Below are 25,038 nucleotides of genomic sequence, written 5' to 3' on the forward strand. Positions count from 1 at the left end.
TTCTTTGCTAACAACATGATTCAAATAGCTATGAACCAGAAATTTTCATCAGAATAGCTGGCATGCTTTTATATCATTATTTTTGATCCATTAATGGTCTTCAAACATGCATATTTTCCTCTCCACTAAACAACAAAAGCTGGTGGAATGTTATGGTTTGCATATCTTATCAACAGAGTAGATTTGATTGGACGGGCTTGCTGTTACCACCTCCTCAGCTGATTGGAGGTGTGAGGTTGTTGTGCATGAAAACATCATCATGTCTCTGTCACCCACAGCCAGTGTGTTTACCCTCAGCACACAGGAAGGGAGAGCAAAAGATGGCTCACTTTGGTCCGGCAGGTGGATTTATTTGAATCCGGCTTCTCTCTCTCGCTCTCTCTCTCTCTGCGTGTGTGTGTGTGTGTGTGTGTGTGTGTGTGTGTGTGTGTGTGTTTGAGAAGCGGTACAGAGATATATGTGTTTTGACTTCACAAGGAACCTGCCTCCGCATCACTCTGTGGTGGTATCTCCCTCTGAAAGGGGTCCATGACCTCCTAAAGCCATTCTGCTGCATCGCCCATAAATGCAGCTTGTTGGGCAAATTCAGATAGAAAAACAATTTTTTGTAGGTTTGTTGACTGATTTTTTTAAATAAATAATAGCCCTTGCCTCTCTCTAAAAGCTTAGGTAGAACAAAACGCTTCAATAAATCATTTAAGCTTCATTAAATACACACAGTCTTCTGGGTTTTTTCGCCTGCTCTCCAGATTCCAGATTTAATTTAAGCCTCCTTTTGGCAGGCACTCTGTGTCCTCCTGGCCTCTTATTGTGGTCAGGAATTGTTCATTCACATTATACGAGTCCAGCAGAAGGATTACAGTAAAATTAGATGTCAATAAAGAGCCGTGGGAGCCCTGTGGAGCAGGTAGTGTGACGTCTGGAGGAAGTGTCAGGGTGAGTTCGAGCGACAAAGCGTGAAATTCACCAGCGAGTCCTCCGCATCAGCCGTGTGACTCTATTTATTTAATGACAGATTCAACAACTACTGTGGCCTTGATTTCTCAGACTGCCAGGCTGGCATATTCATTCAGCCAGATTGTCCTGTATGGAAATGTTTTATTTAAAAAGAAAATGGATTTAAATGAGATAAATTATTGAGGGATTGGATTAGATTGATTGTTCTACACCAGGAGAGGAGGGCTAATCTGTGTTTGGAGGCATATGGAAATGTCAAAGAAGTTAATGAAATACAGTTTACTGTTTAGGCCCTGTGTGTTCCCTCTCCTCTCCTCTCTGGGTGTATTGAACTCCCCCTGACCCAGATAATGGTTCCTCAGCCTGCAGCTTTTTATTAGCTCAGCCCCTGTGCTCCAGCTTCCTGGGATTGACAGAAGAACACAGGATTTCACAATAAAAAATATCTTTTTGTTGCTTTTTAAAATACATTTGTGCTGCAACCTTCTTAATAACTCGTTCCTCATATGGTTTTAATCTCACCATTGCTTCTGTAGAAAAGCTTGCCGAAGCCCAGAGACGATACGTGACACTGCAGAATGAGCTGCAGTCATCGCTGGATGCTCAGCGCGAGAGCACCGCTCCGCCCGGCCTGCGTAAACGCAAGACGATGTTCCACCTATCGCAGGAGGAGCGCAGCAAGCATCACAACATCAAGGACCTGAAGCTAGCCTTCAGCGAGTTCTACCTCAGCCTCATCCTGCTCCAGAACTACCAGGTTCTCTACACATTCACTCAGGCAAACGTTGAGGAAAAAATGTTAAAGGCCATGTTCACAGAGAAACGGTTCTTTACTTGTTTTTGATTTTTTTTTATTAAAGAGCAAGTCACCCCCTACCAGAGTGTTACTCCGCTCCCACTTCCTGTTTGAAAAATGCAACAAATGCTGTTGCCTAATAGACCGAGATGGCAGAGCCGCTAACAAATACACACACACACACACACACACACACACAGGCTCACAACAACATTGTGACATCATATGGTACCAGCTAACGTTCTAAGGTACCTCTTAGCCAATAGCAATGGCAGATGTAAATTCAAATGCAGTGCAGAGTTGTTACCTGACAAGGCAGAAAAATGAAAATTATAACTAAAATGCACTAAAGTGCAAAACTATTGACTACACGTGTCTACAGCTAAATTAGACACACATTTATATAGTTTATCAGAAAAAAAAGTATATTTGGGGTGACTTGCTCCTTAACTCATTCGCTGTCAGCCATTTCCTGATCGGTAAAGCTCTTCGCTGCCAGCGTTTTTCACCGTTTTTACTGTTTTTTTAAGAGTCAGAGAATGTTGCCCGCTAGGATGATGTCAACGCCAAAACAACCAAAACAAAGCGGAGACTCACCTCTTACATCGGGAAGAATCCGCGCGTTTCGAGCTTTATCCGTTCTTTCATAATCTGTTTTTGAATTGTGATCGGCAGAAGCTTTTCCGGTTCGCGCCTCACTTTTTTTACAGCAGCGGCCCAAAACGATCTCCTAGCACATGGATTTTCTGCTTCCTGATCACGTGACATGTGACATATGCGGATGAAGATCGGCTTTAGAGCTGAGATGTTTGTTCTCATGGTGCGGGGTCTCGTTCCGACGTCCACATAGTAAAAAAATGCTAAGTGAACGGTTGGATTTAAAATGACGATTTTAGTCGTCAATGGCAGTGAATGAGTTAATATATATACATAATTGGTCATTCTGAGTTTAGTGGCCCTTACACACTAGCATCAGCTCCACTCCGCCTGGACCGCGTTGGGAGTTTTCTCATTTAGGTAGCCTTGAATTTTCCTGAGCGAAACCTGACTCTTCTCAAAGAGATCTGCCTGGAGCCAGACCGGGCTGACACGCCCACTGCTGACTGATTGGCTGACTCAAAGGCACGGCTACCATTGTGGGGAGCCTCAGATTGGTGGATAGAGTCATGAAATGTGAAAACAGTCTTCTACACCTATCTCCTGCATTGGCCGCCGATAGAAAATAGACGGGGAAACACTCGGGTCAGGAAAGCCATTCAGATCTACATCACGCTGAAAATTATAATTCATGGACTCACCCTTCTTGGCTCACGACGAGGAAGGCTGTTGTTTATTTAGGAGCCGAGGAGAGAGCAGAGCGCAGCTTGGCTAGTAGAAGCTAACCATTAGCATTAGCAACCCCGCAACATGGCAGAATTCCTTCAAACTTATGTTGTATGTGGAGATAAAACATTAATAGGTGTCTCCGTGTCACTGGGCCGGCAAAACGGACGTTTTCTAGGCTGTTTTCAGGCACTTTTGGTGTACCTGATCAAGGGTAGGTACTCAAAATGGCCCGGTGGAGTAGCTGAGCAGAACTTTTGGTTAACTCACCCTGATTGGTTGTAACTCAGTGGGAAATTACATAAGCAGACATCATCTAAAACAGGGGTGTCAAACTCAAACTCACACGGGGCCGAAATGAAACTCTGGGACGGAGTCGAGGGCCAAACTTAATATTTTTGAAAAAGTGACGGCAAATTTGCACATTTTCTTTATCAACATATATGCAATTTTGAACCTTTAAATTTGGAAACAAACTTATTTCTGCATTAACACTGAATGTGGAATAACCAAATGACACACGAGCAAGTCAGTTTTAAATAAAAGGCATCAGTGGTATTCATTACTTGTGGTATAATCAGCATTTTTAAAATCTATTCAGGATTTATGCTTTCTTGTTTATTCATTTTTCTTATTTTTATTCTCCTTTTTTTCTCCTGTAATACGTGTCATCGCTGCTGTGACATCTAGCTTTCCCCACTGAGGAACAATAAAGGGATTTTCTATTCTATTCATCTATCTGCAGCCTTTCCACTTCCTGTTTACTGTAGGTTAAATCTTTTCTCACGGGCCAACAACAAAATAAAAATATACTGTTATCTTAAATGAAAATGCAACATCTCACCTGTTAACTTTCATGTTTTGGAGCAGAAAAAGAGCATAAAACCAACATATTTAAAGCTCAGTTTGCTCCACTGGTTTACTGTGATGCTCACCTGTTCCAGCCTGCATCATGGGGTTGATCTGAGCTGAGGAGGAGACTCCTGTTGTTTTGTTCATCTTCATCATAATAATGACAACATTAGATGACAACAGGTGCTCACATAGGTTTGTGCTGGTGAACATGTCTGAGCAGCTTGACCACGTTGTTGTGTGTCGGGGAGGAAACACAACCACAGAGTCGTGCTGGTTTGAGCGTGTCGCTGCTCGCTGGAGTTATATCAGCTCTGTCTGGAAGTTAGCTGGAAAACTTTCTCTTTCAGTCATGAACACATTACTGAGCGGCTAGAATCTCCGTTTCTGGGCTTCAATGTCAGAAAATAGCTGAGTGAACTCGGCGCTGAGTGAGAGGAGTGTAGCTTGTCCGAGACAGCGGAGCTGCACACCGGCAGCAGGCGCTGAAAAAACACAAAGGAGGGGGCACGTCGGCTCCGCGCTGACGCCGCAAAGCATCATGGGAGTTGAAGTCTTTGCGGTAAAATCGGCCAGCGGGCCAGTTTTAATATATTTTTGATATTTATCTCGCGGGCCACATAAAAATGCTCCGCAGGCCGCATCTGGCCCGCGGGCCTTGACTCTGACATATGTGATCTAAAACAACCGGCATTAGTAAAATTAGAAGAGTTGTTTGTGAAGCAGAATGAAATCAAAAGAAAATAATCAGTGACTGTGCTGCTTTAAAATCACTGTTACTAAACTCCCAACAAAAACATGGCGGACTTCCCTCAGAACAATAACGTACTTCACTGGGCTTTGTTGTCTCACAGAGAAGCTTTCTTCCGGTCAACGAACGTCACATTTTACATCACACAGCTGCTCTCATCCTCCAAATGTGTTACATTATGATATACTTCGACAGAATTAAACATTTACTGTTATGCCTGGATGCTGATCAGTGACATCACTCTCTGCCAAAGCAGTTGTGATCTACTGACGTCTGTGAAAAGTCCTGAAAGAGCTGATTTTGTGTGGAGTCAAAGCAGCTGAGAGGACTGGGACATCGTATCTCCCGGTCAGTTTCCTCGTCGCAGAATTTACCCTGAAGTTTGGACAATGAAAACATGCCTAATGTTACAAATCAAACTGAGCCAGTGGTAGAGTTGTGTTGCTGTTAGCCAATCAGAGACGAGATGTCAGAATATCAAGAAACAAGACTCAAAGCCCCTCTGTCTTCTGCTCACCTCAGCTCTGGCTCACTTCTAGCTCCCAAAAGAGATCGGCTCACAAGGCATTCATTTACACTAGAGACCACTGTATTGGCAAGACGAGTGAACTTGGTCTTTAACAAAATCAAAGTCATACTGGGTTGTTCCTTGTTCTCCTGCCTCAGAACCTGAACTTCACTGGTTTCCGAAAAATCCTGAAGAAACATGACAAAATCCTGGACACGAGTCGCGGCGCCGACTGGCGTGTTGCTCACGTGGAGGTGGCCCCGTTCTACACCTGCAAGAAGATCACACAGCTCATCACCGAGACCGAGGTGCCTGCTGCACAAACAACAAACACCTGTATATGCTCTAATGCAAAAACAGACATAAAATGGATTAAAAATGTCATTATGTTTGTTTCAGTCGCTGGTAACCACGGAGCTGGAGGGGGGAGATCGTCAGAGGGCCATGAAGAGGCTGCGGGTTCCCCCACTTGGGGCAGCTCAGGTCAGAACACAGAAAATCACTTAGGAAAGACACATGTCTGTTATTTCAATAGAAAGAATGTAACTATCAGTATTCAGCTATGCTGTATGAAGTTTTGGTTTTATTTATTTATTTATTTATTTTGCTTTTTTCTTGCTGTATTCTAATTTTGTTGGTTCATACAAAAAAGGTGGGAGTTTTTTTTCTTGAGAAAGTCAGAGAGATAATGTTCAGAGACTGAGAGGAAACCATCAGAGCCATTTTATCGATTGTATAAGTGCTTTTCTGTTGTTGAACAGACAAGATATCATTAAGGAATAATAGCCACTTGTGCCACTTTACCTCCAAATTCATTTCTACTCTTCCTCCAGTGATAATTACTGTCATGTCTGACTTGGGTTGTTAAGACCATCATGTTTTACCATCAAGTGCATGAAAATCAATGCATTAAAAGTATTAATGTACATAAATCATATGTGTGAGCTTTTGATTTCATATGCATATGAAGTGGTTTATATTTGTGATTCTTTTAGCCGGCTTTGGCCTGGACGACTTTTCGGGTCGGTCTGTACTGCGGCTTCTTCGTCATCCTTGCGGTGGCCTTCGTTCTCACTGGTAAGGATCCTTCAGATTTTAATGTCCTCGTAAATTTGGACCAATCTCTTAAATTTCAGTCTAAAATTTACCATTTTTATGCTCTTTTTTCAGTTTTTTTTTACTGAAGATTTTATTGTTGAATCATCAAATACTTGGTACAGTAAATGTTCTGTGGTTCTGTCAGGCGCGGTGTTTATCCGTAATGAGAACGTGTGGCCTCTGGTGCGGATCTATCGGGGCGGTTTCCTGTTGATCCAGTTCCTCTTCCTGTTGGGGATTAACACCTATGGATGGAGACAGTATGGCGTCAATCATGTCCTCATCTTTGAGATCGATCCCAGAAACAACCTCTCACACCAACACCTGTTTGAGGTCTTTTTCACCAGAATTATTGTCTGTTTTTAATAACCACTTAAATTCATTGTTTATTTTGTTACTTAAGCAGCGTTTCAGAGCAGTTTTCCTTCAGCCGTCTTTGTTTCTCCTCTTTGTTCTGCAGATTGCGGGTTTCCTGGGTGTGATGTGGTGTGTCAGCATCCTCTCGTGTCTCTACTCAGAGTTCATCCACCTCCCCATGCAGATCAACCCTCTCGTCCTTTACGGTTTCATGGTGCTCTTCCTCATCAACCCATTCAAAACCTGCTACTATAAATCACGATTCTGGCTCCTCAAACTACTGGTTAGTGCTTTTCTCTAAGTATTGTGCATCAGAAATGTTTTACCTTCAGATTATGTCAAACCCTGCAACATTCAGGTGGTTCCAAGTGTAAAAACCAAGATCAGAAGCTACTGGGACATTTGCATGGCTTTAGAGTTCAAGAAGTGCTGCTTAAGGAACTGTCATGCCACTGGGATCAATACAGCCACCTGAGCTCTGGAGAGCCACCGCTGCATCTAGAGATGTAATCTGAGACTGTGTTATGCAAGGAGGAAGCCACAAATCGGCTCTGCGCAGAAATTCGACTGAAGCATGAGCTAGTCTGAGACAAACAGAAAAGAGTCCACGTTTCTGCTTGCTTTTAGGAAAAACAGACTTTCGCTTTTGTTTTAAAAGATGAGGAAGATTGCTCATTTTGTTGTCTGTAGTAACAGTCTGTGGGAGGGCCGGCTTAGCCGGGAGTACAGCTGAGACAGAGGTATACTTTCTAAGTGAAATTTGACAATTTTTAGATGATGTATTTTCATAGGAGGTCTCATTATTTCAGCCAGTTGACACCAAACCTAATTCTGCCCCACTTACAGCAGCAATGCTGCATAAAACACGATGTGTTCTTGAATGTCTCCTACTAAAAACATAGTTATGAAGAGAATAACAAGACTTCTGCCAACTAAAATCTTGTATTTACACAGAATAGATTTTTCTGGAAATGTATAGCAATCTGTTTATGCAGCTCCTAAATACTTAAAATAAACTATAAATCAGGCTAATAAACTTTAGAACTATATAGTGTAACATAGGTTTAAATTGTGTTGCTTCTTTAAAGTCTTTCTCCCAAAGTATCTAGCTTTGATTGACAAAAATGAGGTTTGCAAATTACGCTTTTAAAAAATAACATTTTTCATGCTTATTATCCCCCGGAAACTGCACGCGAGATTAGACAAATTAAAAAAAAAACATGTAATACATCAGCTTAAGATGAAGGAACCATGTGACTACATGGATGTGAGTGAGTGTGTGTCTTCCTCTCCCTCAGTGAATGTAGGCATAATTCAGAAATCCATCTTGAAACACTTGTTTACTAAAACCTCCTGTTAGTCTGTTCTTTGTCTGAGCTGAGCTGCATGACTGCAGGACGGAGGCTGGTGTGTGTGTGTGTGTGTGTGTGTGTGTGTGTGTGTGTGTGTGTGTGTGTGTGTGTGTGTGTGTGTGTGTGTGTGTGTGTGCGCGCGCGTGCGTGCGTGTGTGTGTGTGTGTGTGTGTGTGTGTTGGGTGGGTAGTGAACCAGGGGGCAAAGGGTTGTGGAATAATAGAATGCAGCGTGTCTCCTGGGAGGTGGAGGCTGTGACTGTGCAATCATTACAGGCGTAGATCTATCAGCATGTTGATGCCCTGAGCTCCTCTTTCCCTCTTCCTCTTCATCTGAACACCCCCCCCCCCACCCCCCACCCAGCACACACACACTCATGTTCATGTTTTTCTCCTTCATCCCCCCCCATATCATGGTTTTTATCCTTCATGTTCTTTATAATGAATGATCCTGCAGCAGAGAAATGCGGGCTCAGTCTTTACAAACAAACATGTAAGTTCATTTTGCACTACACATGAAACTAAAGATGTGTTCTACCAGTCAGGATGCAACGCTCCAAAGTGTTTATTTAAAAACAAAAAACAGGACAAACGGCAGCACTGCCAACATCTGCGGGTGCTTGTGTTTGTTCAGTGAATGAAAACCTCACCACATGTGTACAGCAGGATTAGCCTGGAGCCATCCACCCTGAGTGGAAGAGACTGAGATAGCCTCTTGATCAATACCAGCTTTGATTGACAGGTTAAGTGAAAAATTAAATGAGCTGATGAGTGTTTGTGTGTAAAAACAACCAAAAATGGATCTATTTCCTTTGGCATTTGCAGTAGAAGGACGCTGATGAGGAGTTTGAGAATGTAGAGGCATTTACAGCTACTCCTAAATGCCAGCTGTAGCCTGCAGGGTAAATGGAAAAGTCGAGCAGGGTTGTATCATTTTACAAACATGGTCAATAGCTGAGCTCCTGCCAAAAGTCAAATCCCAAATAGCATACCCACCGATACAGCACTCAAATACTGCCAGGCTGCTGCGTGTCTGTGAGTTACGCCACTGATTAGTGGCACAAATAAACAACAGACACAAAGCGTGACTCATTAGAGTATCCTGAGCAAGGCTGATAAGGGTCTGGAGGATTTGTCCCATTATTTCCTGGTTTGAACTCTTACTGAATAAAATACTTCACTATAATAGTTTGACCCAATCATGATGTTCAAAGTATTTTAATCAAGTGTGACTTCAGAGATTAAATGTGTGTGTTAGTAAGGTCAGCCAGTGTGTTTTTAAGCGTGTGTTTACATGCGTATTCCTTTGTGCAGCCTCATTTTTATTCCCACTGGTTTCCTCCAGTTCCGTGTGTTTACGGCACCATTTCACCGGGTGGAGTTTGCAGACTTCTGGCTGGCGGATCAGCTCAACTCCTTGGTGTTTGTTCTCATGGACCTGGAGTATCTTTTCTGCTTCTACATCTTTGAGCTTCAGTGGAGCAACGAAAAGGGACTTCTTCCCAAAGGTGAGGCTGTAATGATTTAGCCAGAACTTTAAAATCTTATTTTTGAAAAATATCAACCCCATTAAAGTGTGAAACCTTAATCAGATCATTTGAAAAATGACTCTTGTCACTTGTATTACTTAGCTCCTACACCAGAGGGCAGAAGACGTGAATGGGATTTTAAACTGCTGCTTATTCAGGAATGAACTAATCCTATTAAAGAGGCAGAGCTCTCAGCATAATACATGAGAAGTATATCAAGTCGTAGGGTTTATTATTGCTTCTTTGTACCTAGAATAACATTACAGTTTATATTTGTCTCGTACTTTGACCTTCGTATGCAGATTTTTATGATTTTTATTTATATTGTGTCGATGGTGGCAGAGGAGTTGAGTGTCAGCCCTGTAACTGGAGGGTTGCAGGTTCATGCCCTGTCTGTTGCAGTTGTTGTGTCCTTGGGCAAGACACTTGACCCACCCTGCAAGCTGGTGGTCAGAGAGACCGGTGGCACCTGTGCTTTGCAGGCAGCCTCATCTCTGTCAGCTGTGGCTACATGTAGCCAGTGTGTACAACTGTGTGGTTGGGGTGAATAACTGTTTGTGTTGTAAAGCGCCTTTTTTTTGGGGGGGTAGAACCCTAGAACATACTATTTCACATACAGGCCCTTTAGCATTTAGACTTGATGTGGAATTCAGAAATTACTCCAGTAGAACCTTTGTGACAACATGGAGTAGGCCAAAGGATCTCCAAAAGCAACATATCACCGATCCACAGAAACTCAAGAACCCAGAACAACATCTGAAGCTCCGCAGTGCTTGCTTGGTTTTATTATTTAACAATAAGGAGACCAAAAAGGCATTTATGAGGGTCTCAAGGCCTAAAACTCTGCAGATCATCATCTTAATACTCAAGAGTTTTGGGAAAATCTTCTGTGGACTTTTTGAAAGGTGTGTGTGTCGCATTAAATCTGGTTGTTGTGTGATGGTCTGGAGCCACGTTGCTGCTTCAGAACCTGAAAGACTTGCTATAACTGATAGAACCATGAATTCCTCTTTTGACATCTGACCTTTGACCCTTAAAAGAACGTTCATGCTGAAAATCCCCCCTAAAAGGCCGGATGTAAACTATTCTGTGGGAAAAATAATGGTCGTTACCTCTTACTACAAATGTCTGACTGCCGTTATTACCACCAAGGGTGCTACAATCAGTCATGTTTAGAGGAAAAGGAATTTTTCGTATTTGTCTGTTATTAAACTATTTTTACTGATCTGAAATATTTAATTGAGACACAGAAGAAATCTGCTTTTCACAGCAGTGTTTCTGTTTGTCAACTAAATGCATGACATCAGCAGCAGACACACACAGAGGAAAACAAAATACTTCAAATTGATGCAACAATTATGAACATGTTAGCAGTTGGCGTGAGTTGTTGTCTGTCACGTTGTTTCAGGCCTTTGATTGATGCTGTGCATGAATCTCACATCCGGCTCAGTGTCATCCGAGATGCTCCTCAGTCTCCTGCTTCCTTCTAATCAATATTCTGGTACACTTAGATGGGGGTGATACAAATGTGACAGAATCATTTCATAGCTTTGCGGGCATTTAAACATTTCTGTGAAAAAACATATGCTGCAGACAGGTTTTTAATTGCCGTCCTCTTCTCCAACGGCGTTACCTCGACCTCCTCTCTGCCAGTTAAAACAGAGCTGACGGAAGAGAAATGTTTGGCGACGTGGATGGAGGTCAGCATCTGCCCCTTGCAGTGATTATATGCTCAGAGGGATGTGGACAGGACACGACTGGAGTGAAAAAAAGACAACAGGACAAAGACATTATAACTTAAGGTGAAAAGTTGCCTTTTTTTCCTTTCTAGATACTAAAAACCACATCTGCCACAGCTACTCATACGGCCTGCGAGCCATCATTCAGTGTCTGCCCGCCTGGCTGCGTTTCATCCAATGCCTGAGGCGTTATCGCGACACCAAGAGGGCCTTCCCGCACCTGGTGAATGCTGGGAAATACTCCACCACCTTTTTTGTCGTCACCTTTGCGGCCCTCTACGCCACACACAGAGGTACGCCTGGCAGCTGAAACATGTCTGTTCTATGAGTCGTGTGTTCTTTGTTGCAGGCTTGATTTGTCGGTCACAATGTTTAAAATCACAAGGTGTTCTGATGTGTTGTTGTGCGAGAGAAGCGCTTCAACACACACGCCTGTGAGTCTTTTGCGTGTGTGTGTGTGTGTGTGTGTGTGTGTGTGTGTGTGTGTGTGTGTGTGTTGAGAAAGCAGAGGTGACCTTGAGTGCAAACACTGGAAGCTGGCGCTGGTTTCCTTCTCTGGGCTCAGAGGTTTTTACTGCAACTGGAGAGGTTTGTCAAATACAGCAGTGGGTAAGCGGGGTCCTGCTCTAAGGGCAGAGGAGAAGCTCTTCTCTGGATCAAATTCCCATTTGAAATATAAAAAAAAAAAAAAGAAAAAGAAAGAATGATCACCATTAACAGTCAAGGCACTCTCCCTCTGACGACTCAACAATTAGCCAGGAACGATTTTGATTCAGAAGCCGTATCACAAAGGAGCTGGTGCGCAGGAGGAAAAAAGCCCCATTTCAACATTAAGTCTTTGCTCGCCCGCTCCTCATCTGAGACTTTTGTACCCGCAGCTCCTTTCAAAGCGGTTATTTCGACAGGCGTGTGTTTAAACTCTGGCATTTCACTGAACGACGTGTTTATTTACCAGCAGAATGCCAGCTGTGAAACTTCATCTACGACCTTTTAAAACGCTAAACGTGATTTCTCCGCCTGACTTTATCCTTTTCTAGCATAAATTAAAATCAATACATTTGCTTCCTACGCTGACCGCCGGTGATACTGAATGGACCAAAGAGAGAGAGAGACAGAGGCAGACAGATCTTGTTTTTTTCCTTTTCGCTGCTCGGTAGGAAAGGCGTCCATTAAACCATATCCTCCTTCCTCCTCTGGTCTGAAGCCTCTGTGCCTTCCCATTAATGGCCTCTCTTCATGTGTTATTCTCTGTGAAGCTGTATTCCATCCTGCTCATAATGGAGCCTGAGACCCATCGTTGGTTAAGTGAGAGAGGAGGCTGGAAGACAGACGCATGAATCATTATGGTTAAGGAAATTGAGATATTTCCTTTTCCTGTTGATTTTAAAACCTCTGAAGAACAAAATAAGGCCCCCAACATCCAAAAATACTTCATCCCAACATAAAAAGATATCCAAAGGACTGAAAATAATAAAAACAAACATCTAAAATGTATTCATGAAACAGCTTTTACTGTGATTTTTTGCTGGCTTTACTGTACCCAGCTTCCACCAGGCTGGTGTCATGTTCACGCTGCTGGGTCCAGCTTTAAAATGTGTTTTGAATGTCAGTCAGTTCCTGGCAAAGGTCCCAGTGTCTCTGAGAGGAGGTGTCACCTTCACTGCTAACGTGATCACAGCCTGAGGGGTCAGGTGTTACCTCGCCCGTTCCTGGAAGTGTCCATATTTGGGTTTGACGAAGCAAAACACTAAAACCAGATTGAAAGGCATAAATCACCAGCTTCTGGAGGACTGAATAGTGTTCCTCTCCTGATCTTTGGTTATAACACGACTAGGGCGAGTGCTGTTCTGTCTGTTTTAGATTGATCTCTTTTAGCTGTGTTGCAGAACAGACGCAATTCATATTTCTGTGATTCGAGACCGTCATGTTTCTCTAATCCCAGCAGATTCTTGATGAATTAGGGATTATTGTGGATTTCCTGTTAAAAGCAAACTTGACAGAATATGTTAAACACTCTTAAAGGCTTCACACAAGTCTGATTTACATCCAGCTGCTGGAAACTTACTATTTTAAACATTAATGGAAAATGCTGGCTGAATTCTAATTAAAAAAAAATAGGAACTAATTTCTATTCTTTGGTATCTGTTAGATTTTCTACATCTTAAATTGTAGTAGGCTGCGATATCAATGCTAAATCCTCTAAAACACAATAGAAGGATCTCAGTCAGGAGAAAATCACTCCAGCTGTCCTCAGTGAGAAACTGGCAGTGATGGTGGAGGTGGAAATGGGTGTGTACGGCTCCACTGAAGGGTCTGCACAGGTATGCCTGAACAAAACAGAAGGAACAGAAAACCAGAGAGAGCCACAGGTGGGGAGATCCAGTGTGAAAAATGATCTTTTCCTGATTTTTAGACGATTGAACATTCAGGAGTGGAGATTAATTTAAAATAGCATTTGCAGCATGATAATAAAGCTGTTCTGGCCTTTGGTTTGTAATCAGGAGATAAATTACCACACACTGTTGCATGAAGGTAAAAGCCTCTGCTCTGAGCTAAAGCTTTGTCTGTCTAGCTGCTTGAACTCTGATTCACACCCGATGAAGCCAAAAACCTTCTTATCTCACCTGCATCAGAGCTACAGGCTTAAAGTCTGAGTATAAATAAAACACTGAACAAGAGCTGGCATGTTGGAATGCAGCCCACGGTGTTAGAAAGGAACACGTTCTTTCTAATAAATATTAAAACTATTAAAGTGGAAGTGTTCAGATTATTTAGTTAGCTATGGAACATGCTCTTCATTCTGAAGTAGAAAAGCTGCTTGAAAAGTTGCTGACAAGCACAAAATTAGTGGCAATCATTTTAGAAAATATAAGTAGTGATTTTATGTGGAAACGCAGCAAATCAGCAGAAGCTGCAGTAGGTGAATGAGTAATAAAAACTATTTTACTCGTGTTTTATTATCCCATTTATAAATACAAGAGGTTTAGAAGGAAATGCTCTTAATCTAATAATATATGTGGTCTCAGCTGCAGGATTCCTCCTGAATTGAAGCGTGGTCATTAAAGTTATGTGGACCTCATTAACCTCTTGACTCCTTTTCACCTAGTGGGACAATTAAGTTGCTATGGAAACAGATGAGAAGTGTTTGAAATAGCACAAACTGAATCGGACTAAACTATTATAACTGTGTGCGTGTGTGTGCATGTGTATACATGAATTTGTGTTTGTGTGTGCACTCACATGTGTGTATGTCAGCCAAATGGAGATAGAGTGTGTGTGACAGCAGCCAGCGACGACCGTTTGCCCTTACTGACCAGCTAATCAATGTTCGTCTCACCATGTTTAACCTTTTAATGGTTCAGCATCAAACCAGTGCAGCAGCATCCACACACACGGCAGAGTTTAATACCTCACCAGTTCTCCAGCGAAAAGACTCTATTGTCCAGGACAAAGTTTAATCTACATCTGGCAGATGTGTGCGGCCGTAGGAATTGCCTCCATCCCATTGCTCAGTCGAAGCAGCAGACGGCACAAAGGAGGCAGCTGTAACTCTCTCTAATCCCCGGCGTCTTGCTGGCTGCTAGCTGGAAGAAACAGTGATGATGACAAATGGGAGCGAGTCCGATCTCCGTCTGGTAGCTGCTGTCTGTGTCTGTGTGAGTCGCTGTGAAAGGCCACAGGGTGCTGATTTATAAAGCAGCACCTGCTGAGAAACAAGCAAACCGCATCTACAGAGCTTCCACATACAGGTGCTGCTGAGGACCCCCCCCCCCCCCCCACACACACACACACACACACAGACTGTAACTGTAGTTTCATCTTAGATAAGGATTTTACAAAACAATGTATACTGAAACGTGGTAAGACAAAATAATCATTTAAAATATTAAACTTTTTTTTTACATCAAGAAAAAAACACTTAACTAAAGTGAGGTTGAAAGTTGGTTTAATTGTATGCGTTCATACAAATGCAGTTATATTGGTTCTGATTACTGAACTGATCAAATTAAAGCTGATTATTAGTTATTAGCTGGTTATTAGATTTGATAAATGTTTGTGTGAGAGAAAAGTGCTAAGTGCTGTTTATTCCATAAAAGTAAAAAACTTGTGTATGAAAATAGGAGGAAACATTTATTCTAGCATCCTTCCTGGCTCACTCACAGAAGAATGGCTCCCTCTAGTGGTTGTTAGTGGAAGGTTTTCTCTTTCATTTATTAACACAATCATTTGACATCATTTTGTGTTCATGCTTCTTTCAGAACAAGGACATACGGACGCCGACATGTTCTTCTACCTGCTGATCGTGTTCTCCATCGTCAGCTCTCTCTACACACTGATCTGGGACCTGCGTATGGACTGGGGTCTGTTTGATCGTGGAGCTGGAGAAAACACGTTTCTGAGAGAGGAAATTGTTTACCCACACAAGGTAGCGTCTGAGACTAGTTAAAAGTGTGGACACACACACACACTGTAACCGTCTCCTGTCTTTCCAGGCCTACTACTACTGTGCCATCATAGAGGACGTAATTCTGCGCTTTGCCTGGACGATCCAGATCTCTCTCACTACAATGACCAGAGGTCACTCTGTGGGCGACATCGTGGCCACCGTGCTTGCTCCTCTGGAGGTCTTTAGGTTAGTCTGGGGTATTCCCATGTCAGGAACAGAACCTCCAGTAGTAAACTCCCCATATCTACCCATACATCATGAAACCCAAGTATTCAGGCTCTTTTTCTTTGCCCCTTAGGCGTTTTGTGTGGAACTTCTTCCGTTTGGAGAACGAGCACCTGAATAACTGCGGTGAGTTTCGTGCGGTAAGAGACATCTCTGTGGCGCCACTCAACGCTGATGACCAGACCCTGCTGGAGCAAATGATGGACCAGGAGGATGGTGTTCGGAACCGCTCAGGCAAAAAGACCTGGAAGAGGTCCCACAGCCTGCCACTCCGCCGCCCTCTGCTGTCCACCTCACAGTAAGAAACTGTACAGAGACTTGTCTCTTAAAGGTGTCGTTAACTTGTTTATTCAGTGCATTTGCAGAGTTCTCTAGTGTAAGTCAATGCCTTATGAGTCATAAAAAAAGATGTGATGCTCATGTTCTGAGATGCAGAAGTTTGCTGGAAGCAAAGGTGGGCTTAAAACAGCAGGATTAGTCAATATTAAGCATATGCACAAACCTCTCGTCTGATTGGCCAACAGAACGCGTTCAGCCATGTTGCACAGTAACTATCACTAACACACTCTCACTCTCTCTCCTCACTGCAAAACAAAACCTGCCTGTGGGAGGGCATGAGCCAAGATGGGCAAGGCCATGAATGCTAATTCACAGTGTGACATCACAATGTGAAGATTTTCAAATCCTATCATTTCATCATTTTTTTTATGTAGAAGACTATTTTTATGTTCAGCCTGCATGAAAAACTCAGTGACTGATTATAATCAGAAACAATAATTAAAAAATGTTGTCCCGTCAACCACACCTTTACGTTTTATTTTGTTTATAGACTGTAAAGAAAAACTAAATACAAACAAACACTTTCTTCTGTTTATAGATCAAAGAAAGACACAAAGGTGCTGATTGAAGATACGGACGATGACGCCTTCAGCTGAATCCTTTGCATCAACATCCACACTCTATACTTATAAAGACCTTCACTCTCACACTTCTCAACCTTCTCCTTTCACAGTTTAAATGTACACCTGTAACCTTTAACCCTTCAGTCGGCAAGGACTGCCCTCAAGTCAAAATTACCTCATTTCTACGTGCTTGTGATTAGAGCTGGTCTTCATAGGTATGGAAAACACACAGTAGATTGCAGAGACACACAATAAGAAACCCGCAGAAGCACAAGCGCAATGTCATGTACTGTTGAGGAGAGAACTGGTGTCACACAGATGGACAAACAAAAGAAATCATCGGATAACTGTAAAACCAGACCCACACTGCCTGGAATTGTCAACCGCTTTCTTAAACGGACTTTTTAAATATCTGTTGTTTTTTTTTTTACTTTGAGATGTTTAGTTCAAGAATCTTTCATTTCTCTTCAGAACAGGCTGCAGAAGACTGTTTACACTCCTTTTGAACACCATTAGGATCTGCAGGGAGAAGACAAAGCCAATCAAAAGACTTATCTGCATATCAGAACTAATCAACTGGTTTCAACTTGTTGATTCTTTTTATACTTCTTTTAGTATTTTTATTATTTTCTTGTAACGTGCAAAATCGCAACCCTGAAGGCACTTGCAGGAAAAGTGCATTTAGATCACAAAAAAGGTACTTCAAAAGAGATGATTTGGTTCAAGCATTTTGCATGTTTGAAGTTTCTTTGTTTGTTCATTATCACTGTGGTTATAGTACTTCTAGATGTTATTTATACTAACTAGTTGACTAGATTGGACATCCTCACGATGATCGTTGATGTATTTTATATTCTGTGGAATGTTTTTCGTGGTTAAACTTGTGCCACATTTTTTGATAAGCTAATATTTAACCCCCAATAGAAGACGACTAGTGGAATTTGAAATCACAGTACTGGTTAAGATTTGTGAAGTGATACTAAATTTTTTTTACTAGAACATTCTTCTTCATGAACGTAATAGGAGCTAGGGTAAATGTGTTCATCCATACCTGAGTGAGTCAGAGCCCGACTCTCAGAGTCATGTTTTTCCTTTTTTAATCGGGCTGCTTTAGCTGACGAGCTGTAAATATCAGTGGATCTCATTGTGGAAAGCAGGACCAAAGATCAAATGTGGAACACTTCACATCTGACTTTGATTCATGAGGACAATTAAGCCAAATACAAGAGCTGAAGATCCATCGGAGCAGCAGAATGACTTTGTTGTGAAGCTAATAGGTTTGTGAGAAAAGAACGTGAAAAAAAATTTACAAAAAGAAAAACAAGGAACTGGATTTAAGAACGGATGCTTTATGTCATTATCACTGCATTTCAACAAGTCACCATAAAGAGGTGCTACTAGAAATAAGGACTCTCACTGATTATTTTTTACACTGAAAGAGTTCTAAAATACCTTATTAGAAAATAAAAATATGCATCGACCTAATGACTCTTGCGACCGTCGAGATGTAAAGGTTCTGGCATGTTAGTGTCCAGCTCAGAGCCCTGGAGCATTCAGCTTTCTTTGTCATTGATCTCTTTAATGTTTTGCTCTAACGCTGCCTAACCTGTGTGATTTCAGGTGTTGTGGTTTGTATGCATAAAACAACTTTAGATCCTTTAAATGCCTGCTCTGGTGTTCCTCCCAGGGTCTGTGCTGTGTCACAGCCCATCATGAGCAGCAGGACAGATTTGTTACAGAATTTTTTTTAACCTTTTTTAGCAGCTTAGAGACTGGAAAGTCTGTCCAATGAAAGTTGGGAAGTTTAGAAGGCGGATGGCTTCTCTGTTCAGATCAACATGCTGCAGACACAATAACACACACACACACACACACACACACACAGCCTCTCTCCTGTCAAGTCTTGTAAAAAAAAGCATTCTCACCTGCATGCTGCTTTTTCTTAATTTGTACATGAATCTTAATTTATTTGCCATAATGTGTATAGTAGAAATCATTGTGCGCACAGACAATGAATTTCATGTGTTGCCGTTTTTGCTCCATCAGCAGTATTTTAAAGATAGTGAGGAGTTTTTTAATTGCTCACAATCCTGCACTCTTTTTCATGTGTAAAGGTGTGTTTGTATAGACAGAAAAAACAAAGCTGTATTTGTATCATGTTGATGTTTTCGTTGCATTTTAAGGCCCCATCTCCGAGGTGGGGGTGTGGGAGCGGATTCCTGTGTCTGCTGCTGAGCTGTTTGTACATTTGAGAAGGTGCATGACAAATACCTGTGACATTACATTTGTAGTCAACTGTCCTGCAGTTAGAAGCACTTTGAGATACCTAACCTGGGCACAGGAACAGACTCCGGTTCAGAGAGGGCCCATGTCTAATAAAGAGGCTATTAAACTGATCACTGGAAGCCTTAAGATCTGTGTGGAAAAAAACATTTTAGGGACCTGTGTCTGTTTTCTTGTCTGAACGGCTAAAAATAACAAAAACAGGGTTCTCTTGTACAGTTTCTCATTTTCTCACGACTGAAAACCACAAAGGATTTTTTCCCCTCTGCTTGTTGAAACCTTCATTACGTTAAAGTGCTTGAAACGTGTGCATCTGCCCCTCCCTTCTCTCGATGTTCGTATCCTTTCTCTGAATTAGCTGAATGTGATAGTACCTGTAGTTTGGTAGATGGATGTTCTGCTTTGACAAGATACTTAAAAAAAAAAGCCAAGTTAGTACAATGTGGCTAAATGTGATCTAAAGAGAAACGTCTTAAGTCTCTCCCCGAGTCCCTTTGACAGCGTAGTTTGTACATGTGAGTGTATAACTATGTCCTATGATGGTTTTTCTGATGGTATTTGTATTTCTGTACACACTTTGGTGATCCTGTCATATCTGGGTTTTATAAACCATGATTATTTTTAAAACTCACTCAGCCTCATGACTCTTCTTTCATTGGCCAACGCTCTGGTGCTTAAACCTCTACAGGGATTCTCTGTATCCTGGCCTTAATGCAGCATTGTTCACCTTGTCAAATTCTGCCACTTCCTTTAGTTTTTGGCCCTTTAGTCCTGCTTTGTCTTTATGTGGGTTTGTAATTGGGTCTTGTTTGTTCTTAAGCTCTGTGCAGTATTTCACATTCCACTTCAACAGCCAATTCTTCCCCCACTGTTACCTACATCAGACTTGCCCAAAGGCCCGGACAGGATTTACAGGTTTTATGGTGGTTTTTTACCTTCAGAGTGACAAATAGAAAATAGAGAAGCCTTTTAGCAGAGAGAAGTCAAACGCCAGAGGTCAACATCCAACCCAAGCTTACAAGTCATTGCTGGAAATCAACAAAACCACTTTGTTTTTCAAGAAGTGTTCCTCATCTTAAGCACTTAAATTTACTAAAAAAAAATGAATTAATAAAAAATAAAACATGAGTTGAGTTAAATTCAGCAAAACGATCCCTGCAATGATTAGTTTCACTTTTAACGCTGAACGTCATTACATTTAAGTCAATTAAAAGACTAACTTTTTAAACTTTGGGGCAGATTTATTTTATTCTGACCTTCATTTCAGCTCGACTATATTTTATCGATTTTAAAAGCACCAACTGTTCGCTGTACTCGTCTCAAGTTTGAAAAGCAAAACTAAAAGATTAAACTTTTCTAAAACAAGCATCCTGCAAGTCAACATCTAAAAAGATCACAACTAAATTGTTTATTTTCTAATAACTCATACAGGATAAACATTATACATTCCTTTTAACACTGATATTTTGCTTTTATTGTCAATGTCAGTATGCAAAAGAGACAATGCAAAAAGAAACATTATGTGAAATCATGACAGATACATTATTCAACTGTTTTATCATTATTAAACCAATTGTTTTAAGGACTCCTCGTTGCCCTGGTGATAACACGTTTAGCTACAACACAAGAAAGGGGAAAAAATACAAAAAATAAAATAAAACAAAAAAAAAAACTTTAAAAAGAAACCGCACGAACATCAAGAATTGGCTGACAGCAAACACTGTAAGGAACCACGTGGCCTTTGATGAGTTAACCAATGTAGATGCATATATATATAAAAATACAGGATCCCTGTATATGCACATACAGTAATAATGCAGATACTTTAGTTGTAGAACTTGTTCTGAACTTACAGACAAAATGAAGAGCAGGAAACACACACACATTTATCATTATCTCTCCATATAAACGCACATTATCAACCAACAGGCTGAAGGCTCTCAGGCTTTAGAAGCTAAAAACTACACCCAACATAAAAAAGAAACACATTCACATTTCCGAAACACTTTCATGATCTCATGACCTCTCACCTGATCGATCCGTCCTGCTAGCTTTAGTGCCACGAGAGAAGAGATGAGCTTCGTTTGTGCCGTTGTGTCCGACTGATCCCATCAGTCAAGATTTGAGTTCACGTTCATTGATTACTTCACTGTGTGTTGGTCCTTGTCTCGTCTTCACTCCCCACGCTGCACACTCATTCACCCACTCACAGCGTTTCAGCCAGTTTGTTTCTTCCATGAGTTTAGGTGAATGAGTGAACCCATGGTTGAAGGCAGAGAAACTCAACTGTAGCTGTTCATGTCTGTGTTTAGTGTACAGATGTCCTGTAAGTCCATGCATTTACCTGTCAGGGTGCGTTCTTGTGTCCTCCACCCCTTTACGGCGAGGACGGAGCTTTGCTACTGCTGTAATGAACTTGGTATCTGTTGACCGTTTGTCCTTTCACCTCAGTGGACATGCAGGTAGTCTTGCAGGGGATGAAGTCCTCCTCCTCTTCACCCATCAGCCAGTTCTGCACAGAGCGTTCAGCTGAAGCTGTGACATGGGTGCTCAGCCAGCCTTGATGCCATTTATCAAAGCGCTCATGTTGATTCGATGCCACTCTGTGCTGAGACTGTGGAGGAAGGAGAAAACCATCAGAAACTCTTATGTGGAAGACCAAATGAGTTAAACTCCAAACATAAAGGTATAGTCGCACTTCTCTTCAAAGGATGTCTTTTTCAATGTATTTAGTCAAACTCAGTTGATTTTGGTTCTAAACAAATTAAAGCTCATTTAAAAAAAAATTCTGGATGTATTAACCTGAAAGGCTGGCACAGAAGAGATAAAGGAGAATCAAAATCCAAAGAAGCAAATTTTGATTCAGATCAGAAAACACGCTCCGGCTTGATCATGAGACTTTCAAAGATCAGAATTGGGTGAGAAAGATGGGACATGGCATTGTAAAACAACATGCATGACCCGTTAAAATTATCCTGATATCTTACTTTTCTAATGTGAGAACAATGGCTTAGCTTTCCTTTAACGAGTTTTACCACATCGATATTGATTGTTTCACAGATGACACCATAACGTCACACAGCTGGGTAAATCAGACACCATAACAGGTAGCTGTTGGCTAGCAGGCAAATGCAGAGCTAACGTGTCAGTAGTTTGGACGTGTTTTAAAGCGGACAGTGAAGGAAGTGCAACAGACACTTATTGTGTGGATGTTGGGTATTAGATGTAGTGGGAAACAGAACTGGATACGCCACCTTAAAAACAAACATTTCTTTTAATATAAATATTCGGCCTTAAACAGTCAGTGTGGTGCCCTCTTCAGCTTAAGCATATGTACTACAATAGGATTTGATTACTATTGGCTAAGCAGTGATTTTGGACGTTATCCATCATTTCTGATGTGGCTGCATTCTGATAGGCAATCCCTCCTTTTACTGCATTTTTCAAACAGTTTGGATAACAGTTTCCTGCCACTTTTAAGCGGGCGGTGGTGAGCCCCCGGCTGAAGAAGAGCAATTTAAATTTTAATTACTTAAACAATTATCGACGAGTAGCCAACTTGCCATTTTTAAGCAAAGTTTTAGAAAAGCTTGTTTTAATTCAACTTAATGATTTTATCAACACCCATAATGTCTTTGAAAGTTTTCAGTCTGGTTTTAGGGTGAACCACAGCACCGAGACGGCCCTTCTGAAGATTTTAAACGATTTTAGAGTAAATTATGATAAACGGAAGGTGACTGTGTTGGTTCTACTGGATCTAAGTGCTGCCTTTGACACAGTAGACCACACTATTCTTTTAACTCGTTTGAAATGGATCAGCCTCTCTGGTGCTGTTCACCGATGGTTCACTTCCTTCCTCACAGACAGGACTTTTATGGTGAGTTTGGATACCTGTTCCTCTAGGGCTCATGGGATTACATGTGGTGTGCGCCAGGGTTCAATTTTAGGCTCAGTACTTTATAGCCTTTATATGCTCCCTCTTGGCAGTGTCATCAGGAGACATGGGGTAAATTTCCACTGTTACGCTGATGATACACAGTTGTACATCTCTGTCTCCTGATGACACACGGCCAATGGATGCACTTTTTAATTGCATTTTAGAAATTAAATCCTGGATGGCAGAAAACTCTCCAGCTCAACCAGGACAAAATTGAAGTTTTAGTTATCGGTCCTGAGGCCCAGAGTAGAGCCCTGCACGGGCCTAAAATCTGAGCCCGTGTCCGGCCCGGCCCGAGGGGGTGGAGCCCCAGCCCGACCTGGCCCGAAAAGGTTTTCAGGATTCTCTGGCCCGACCCTAGCCAGACTTTTTTTTTACCAACTAAATGAAAACAAAGTACGTCAATCCTGACCATTGTGTTAAAATGTGTTCACAACATGCCCTAAAGGTTATAAATTGTAAGTCGCTTTGGATAAAAGCATCTGCTAAGTGAATAAACATAAACATAATAATTAAAGACGTGCAGGATCAGATCAATTTGTTTTTCCCTCATTTACTGTCAAGGAGATAATGGCGCACTGGCTCTGGTGGTAATCAAGTTAAATTTGATCTCTTTCCAACAATTTTCACAAGAAAACAGTCAAAAGCAGGGCTTGTGTTGTGTTGACCGGACAGTTCCCGTATTTGACCGTTTATTTTGACGGAGAAAGAATAGAAAGAATTACCCCGACCGACGCATGCATACGAACTGACATTTTATTCGATACGCACATCGCAGATGTAGCTAAATCACCCAAGAAAAGATTCCCATCTGAACATCTGAGCTGGACACTGCTCAGCGCAGCTTGCTGTCAGCGCATATGTGCACAGCGAGCTGAAGATGTGGAGAGGGGCTTGGAGCATGTTGCAGAACCAGAGCGCATGCGGGAAGGTTCCTCCCACTGAAGCGAGTGTTTTCCAAACCCTGTCTCTCAGAGAGACTTGTCACTTAGAAATGTTCCCTGATTATGAAACTTTGGCTGAATAGCGCTTGTTCCTGTCTCCAATGTGGCAACGCATCCAGGAGCCATCTGAGGAGAAGCCCAGAATCTGACATCCTCTTCAGCTCAGGAAGCGCCTATGATTACGCACAAGCGTGACCTGTCAACCCGGTCTCACAGTAAGACCGGGTTGGGCCTGTTCAGGTTTACGCAGACACTCTTTACATAGAATTGACTTACAGATATAAAATTAATTCAGTAAAATATAAAGCATTTTATTTAAATATCCATTCATTATTTTACAAGCACAGAGAGCCGCATCAGATTCAGATCAGCGGGAAGATTCCTCCGACTGAATTCAGTCGGAGGAATCTTCCTGCATGCGCTCTGGTTCTGCGACGCGCTCCAAGCCAATCTCCACAACTTCAGCTCGCTGTGGACCTTATGTAGTACACGCTGACAGCGAGCTGCGCTGAGCAGTGTCCAGCTCAGATGTTCAGATGGGAATCTTTTCTTGAGTGATTTAGCTACATCTGCGATGTGCCTAACGAATAAAGTGTCAGTTCATCTGCTTGTGTCGGGGTAATTCTTTCTATTCTTTCTCCGTCAAAATAAACGGCCAAATACGGGAACTATTCGGTCAACACAACACAAGCCCCGCTTTTAACTGTTTTGTTTTCTTGTGAAAATAGATAAAATTAAACTTGATTAACACCAGAGCCAGGCGCACTGCGCCGTTATCTCCGTCACTGTAAATGAGGGAAAAACAAAATGATCGGATCCTTTTCTGACCTTCCCCACCTACAAAGTTTAATTACAACAATCAAACGTGACAGAGCCTGGATTTGTATTCTGAACAGTCTAAACATGTTTTAAAAAGAAACGTATGACAAAAGTGGCACCTGCTCAGTAAAACCACCAACAGGGTGAAAAGTATCAAAATATTGTGGGCAGAGACGGGCTACAACTTCTGGATCCACTTTATATAAATCGTTTTATTGAT

General features: G+C 41.8%; 2 protein-coding genes across 2 annotated transcripts in view; one reads left to right on the forward strand and one right to left on the reverse strand.

Annotated features, from left to right (window-relative positions):
- xpr1a (xenotropic and polytropic retrovirus receptor 1a) overlaps positions 1-17,082 on the forward strand; it is a 73,856-nt gene extending 56,774 nt beyond the window's left edge. Inside the window, exons 4-15 of the mRNA XM_015971314.3 lie at positions 1,494-1,714; positions 5,346-5,495; positions 5,587-5,670; positions 6,183-6,264; positions 6,431-6,618; positions 6,746-6,925; positions 9,339-9,501; positions 11,354-11,554; positions 15,521-15,687; positions 15,755-15,894; positions 16,007-16,231; positions 16,811-17,082. Of these exons, the coding sequence (XP_015826800.1) occupies positions 1,494-1,714; positions 5,346-5,495; positions 5,587-5,670; positions 6,183-6,264; positions 6,431-6,618; positions 6,746-6,925; positions 9,339-9,501; positions 11,354-11,554; positions 15,521-15,687; positions 15,755-15,894; positions 16,007-16,231; positions 16,811-16,868 (1,859 nt within the window). The 3' untranslated portion in view covers positions 16,869-17,082. The remainder of the gene's footprint in view (positions 1-1,493; positions 1,715-5,345; positions 5,496-5,586; positions 5,671-6,182; positions 6,265-6,430; positions 6,619-6,745; positions 6,926-9,338; positions 9,502-11,353; positions 11,555-15,520; positions 15,688-15,754; positions 15,895-16,006; positions 16,232-16,810) is intronic.
- A 3,755-nt stretch (positions 17,083-20,837) lies between these two features.
- The window catches only part of sin3b (SIN3 transcription regulator family member B), a 29,778-nt gene continuing 25,577 nt past the window's right edge, over positions 20,838-25,038 (reverse strand). Inside the window, exon 19 of the mRNA XM_015971313.3 lies at positions 20,838-21,732. Coding sequence (XP_015826799.3) covers positions 21,496-21,732 — 237 coding nt within the window. The 3' untranslated portion in view covers positions 20,838-21,495. The remainder of the gene's footprint in view (positions 21,733-25,038) is intronic.

This window comes from Nothobranchius furzeri, chromosome 8, assembly GCF_043380555.1.
Source record: "Nothobranchius furzeri strain GRZ-AD chromosome 8, NfurGRZ-RIMD1, whole genome shotgun sequence".
NCBI lineage: Eukaryota > Metazoa > Chordata > Actinopteri > Cyprinodontiformes > Nothobranchiidae > Nothobranchius > Nothobranchius furzeri.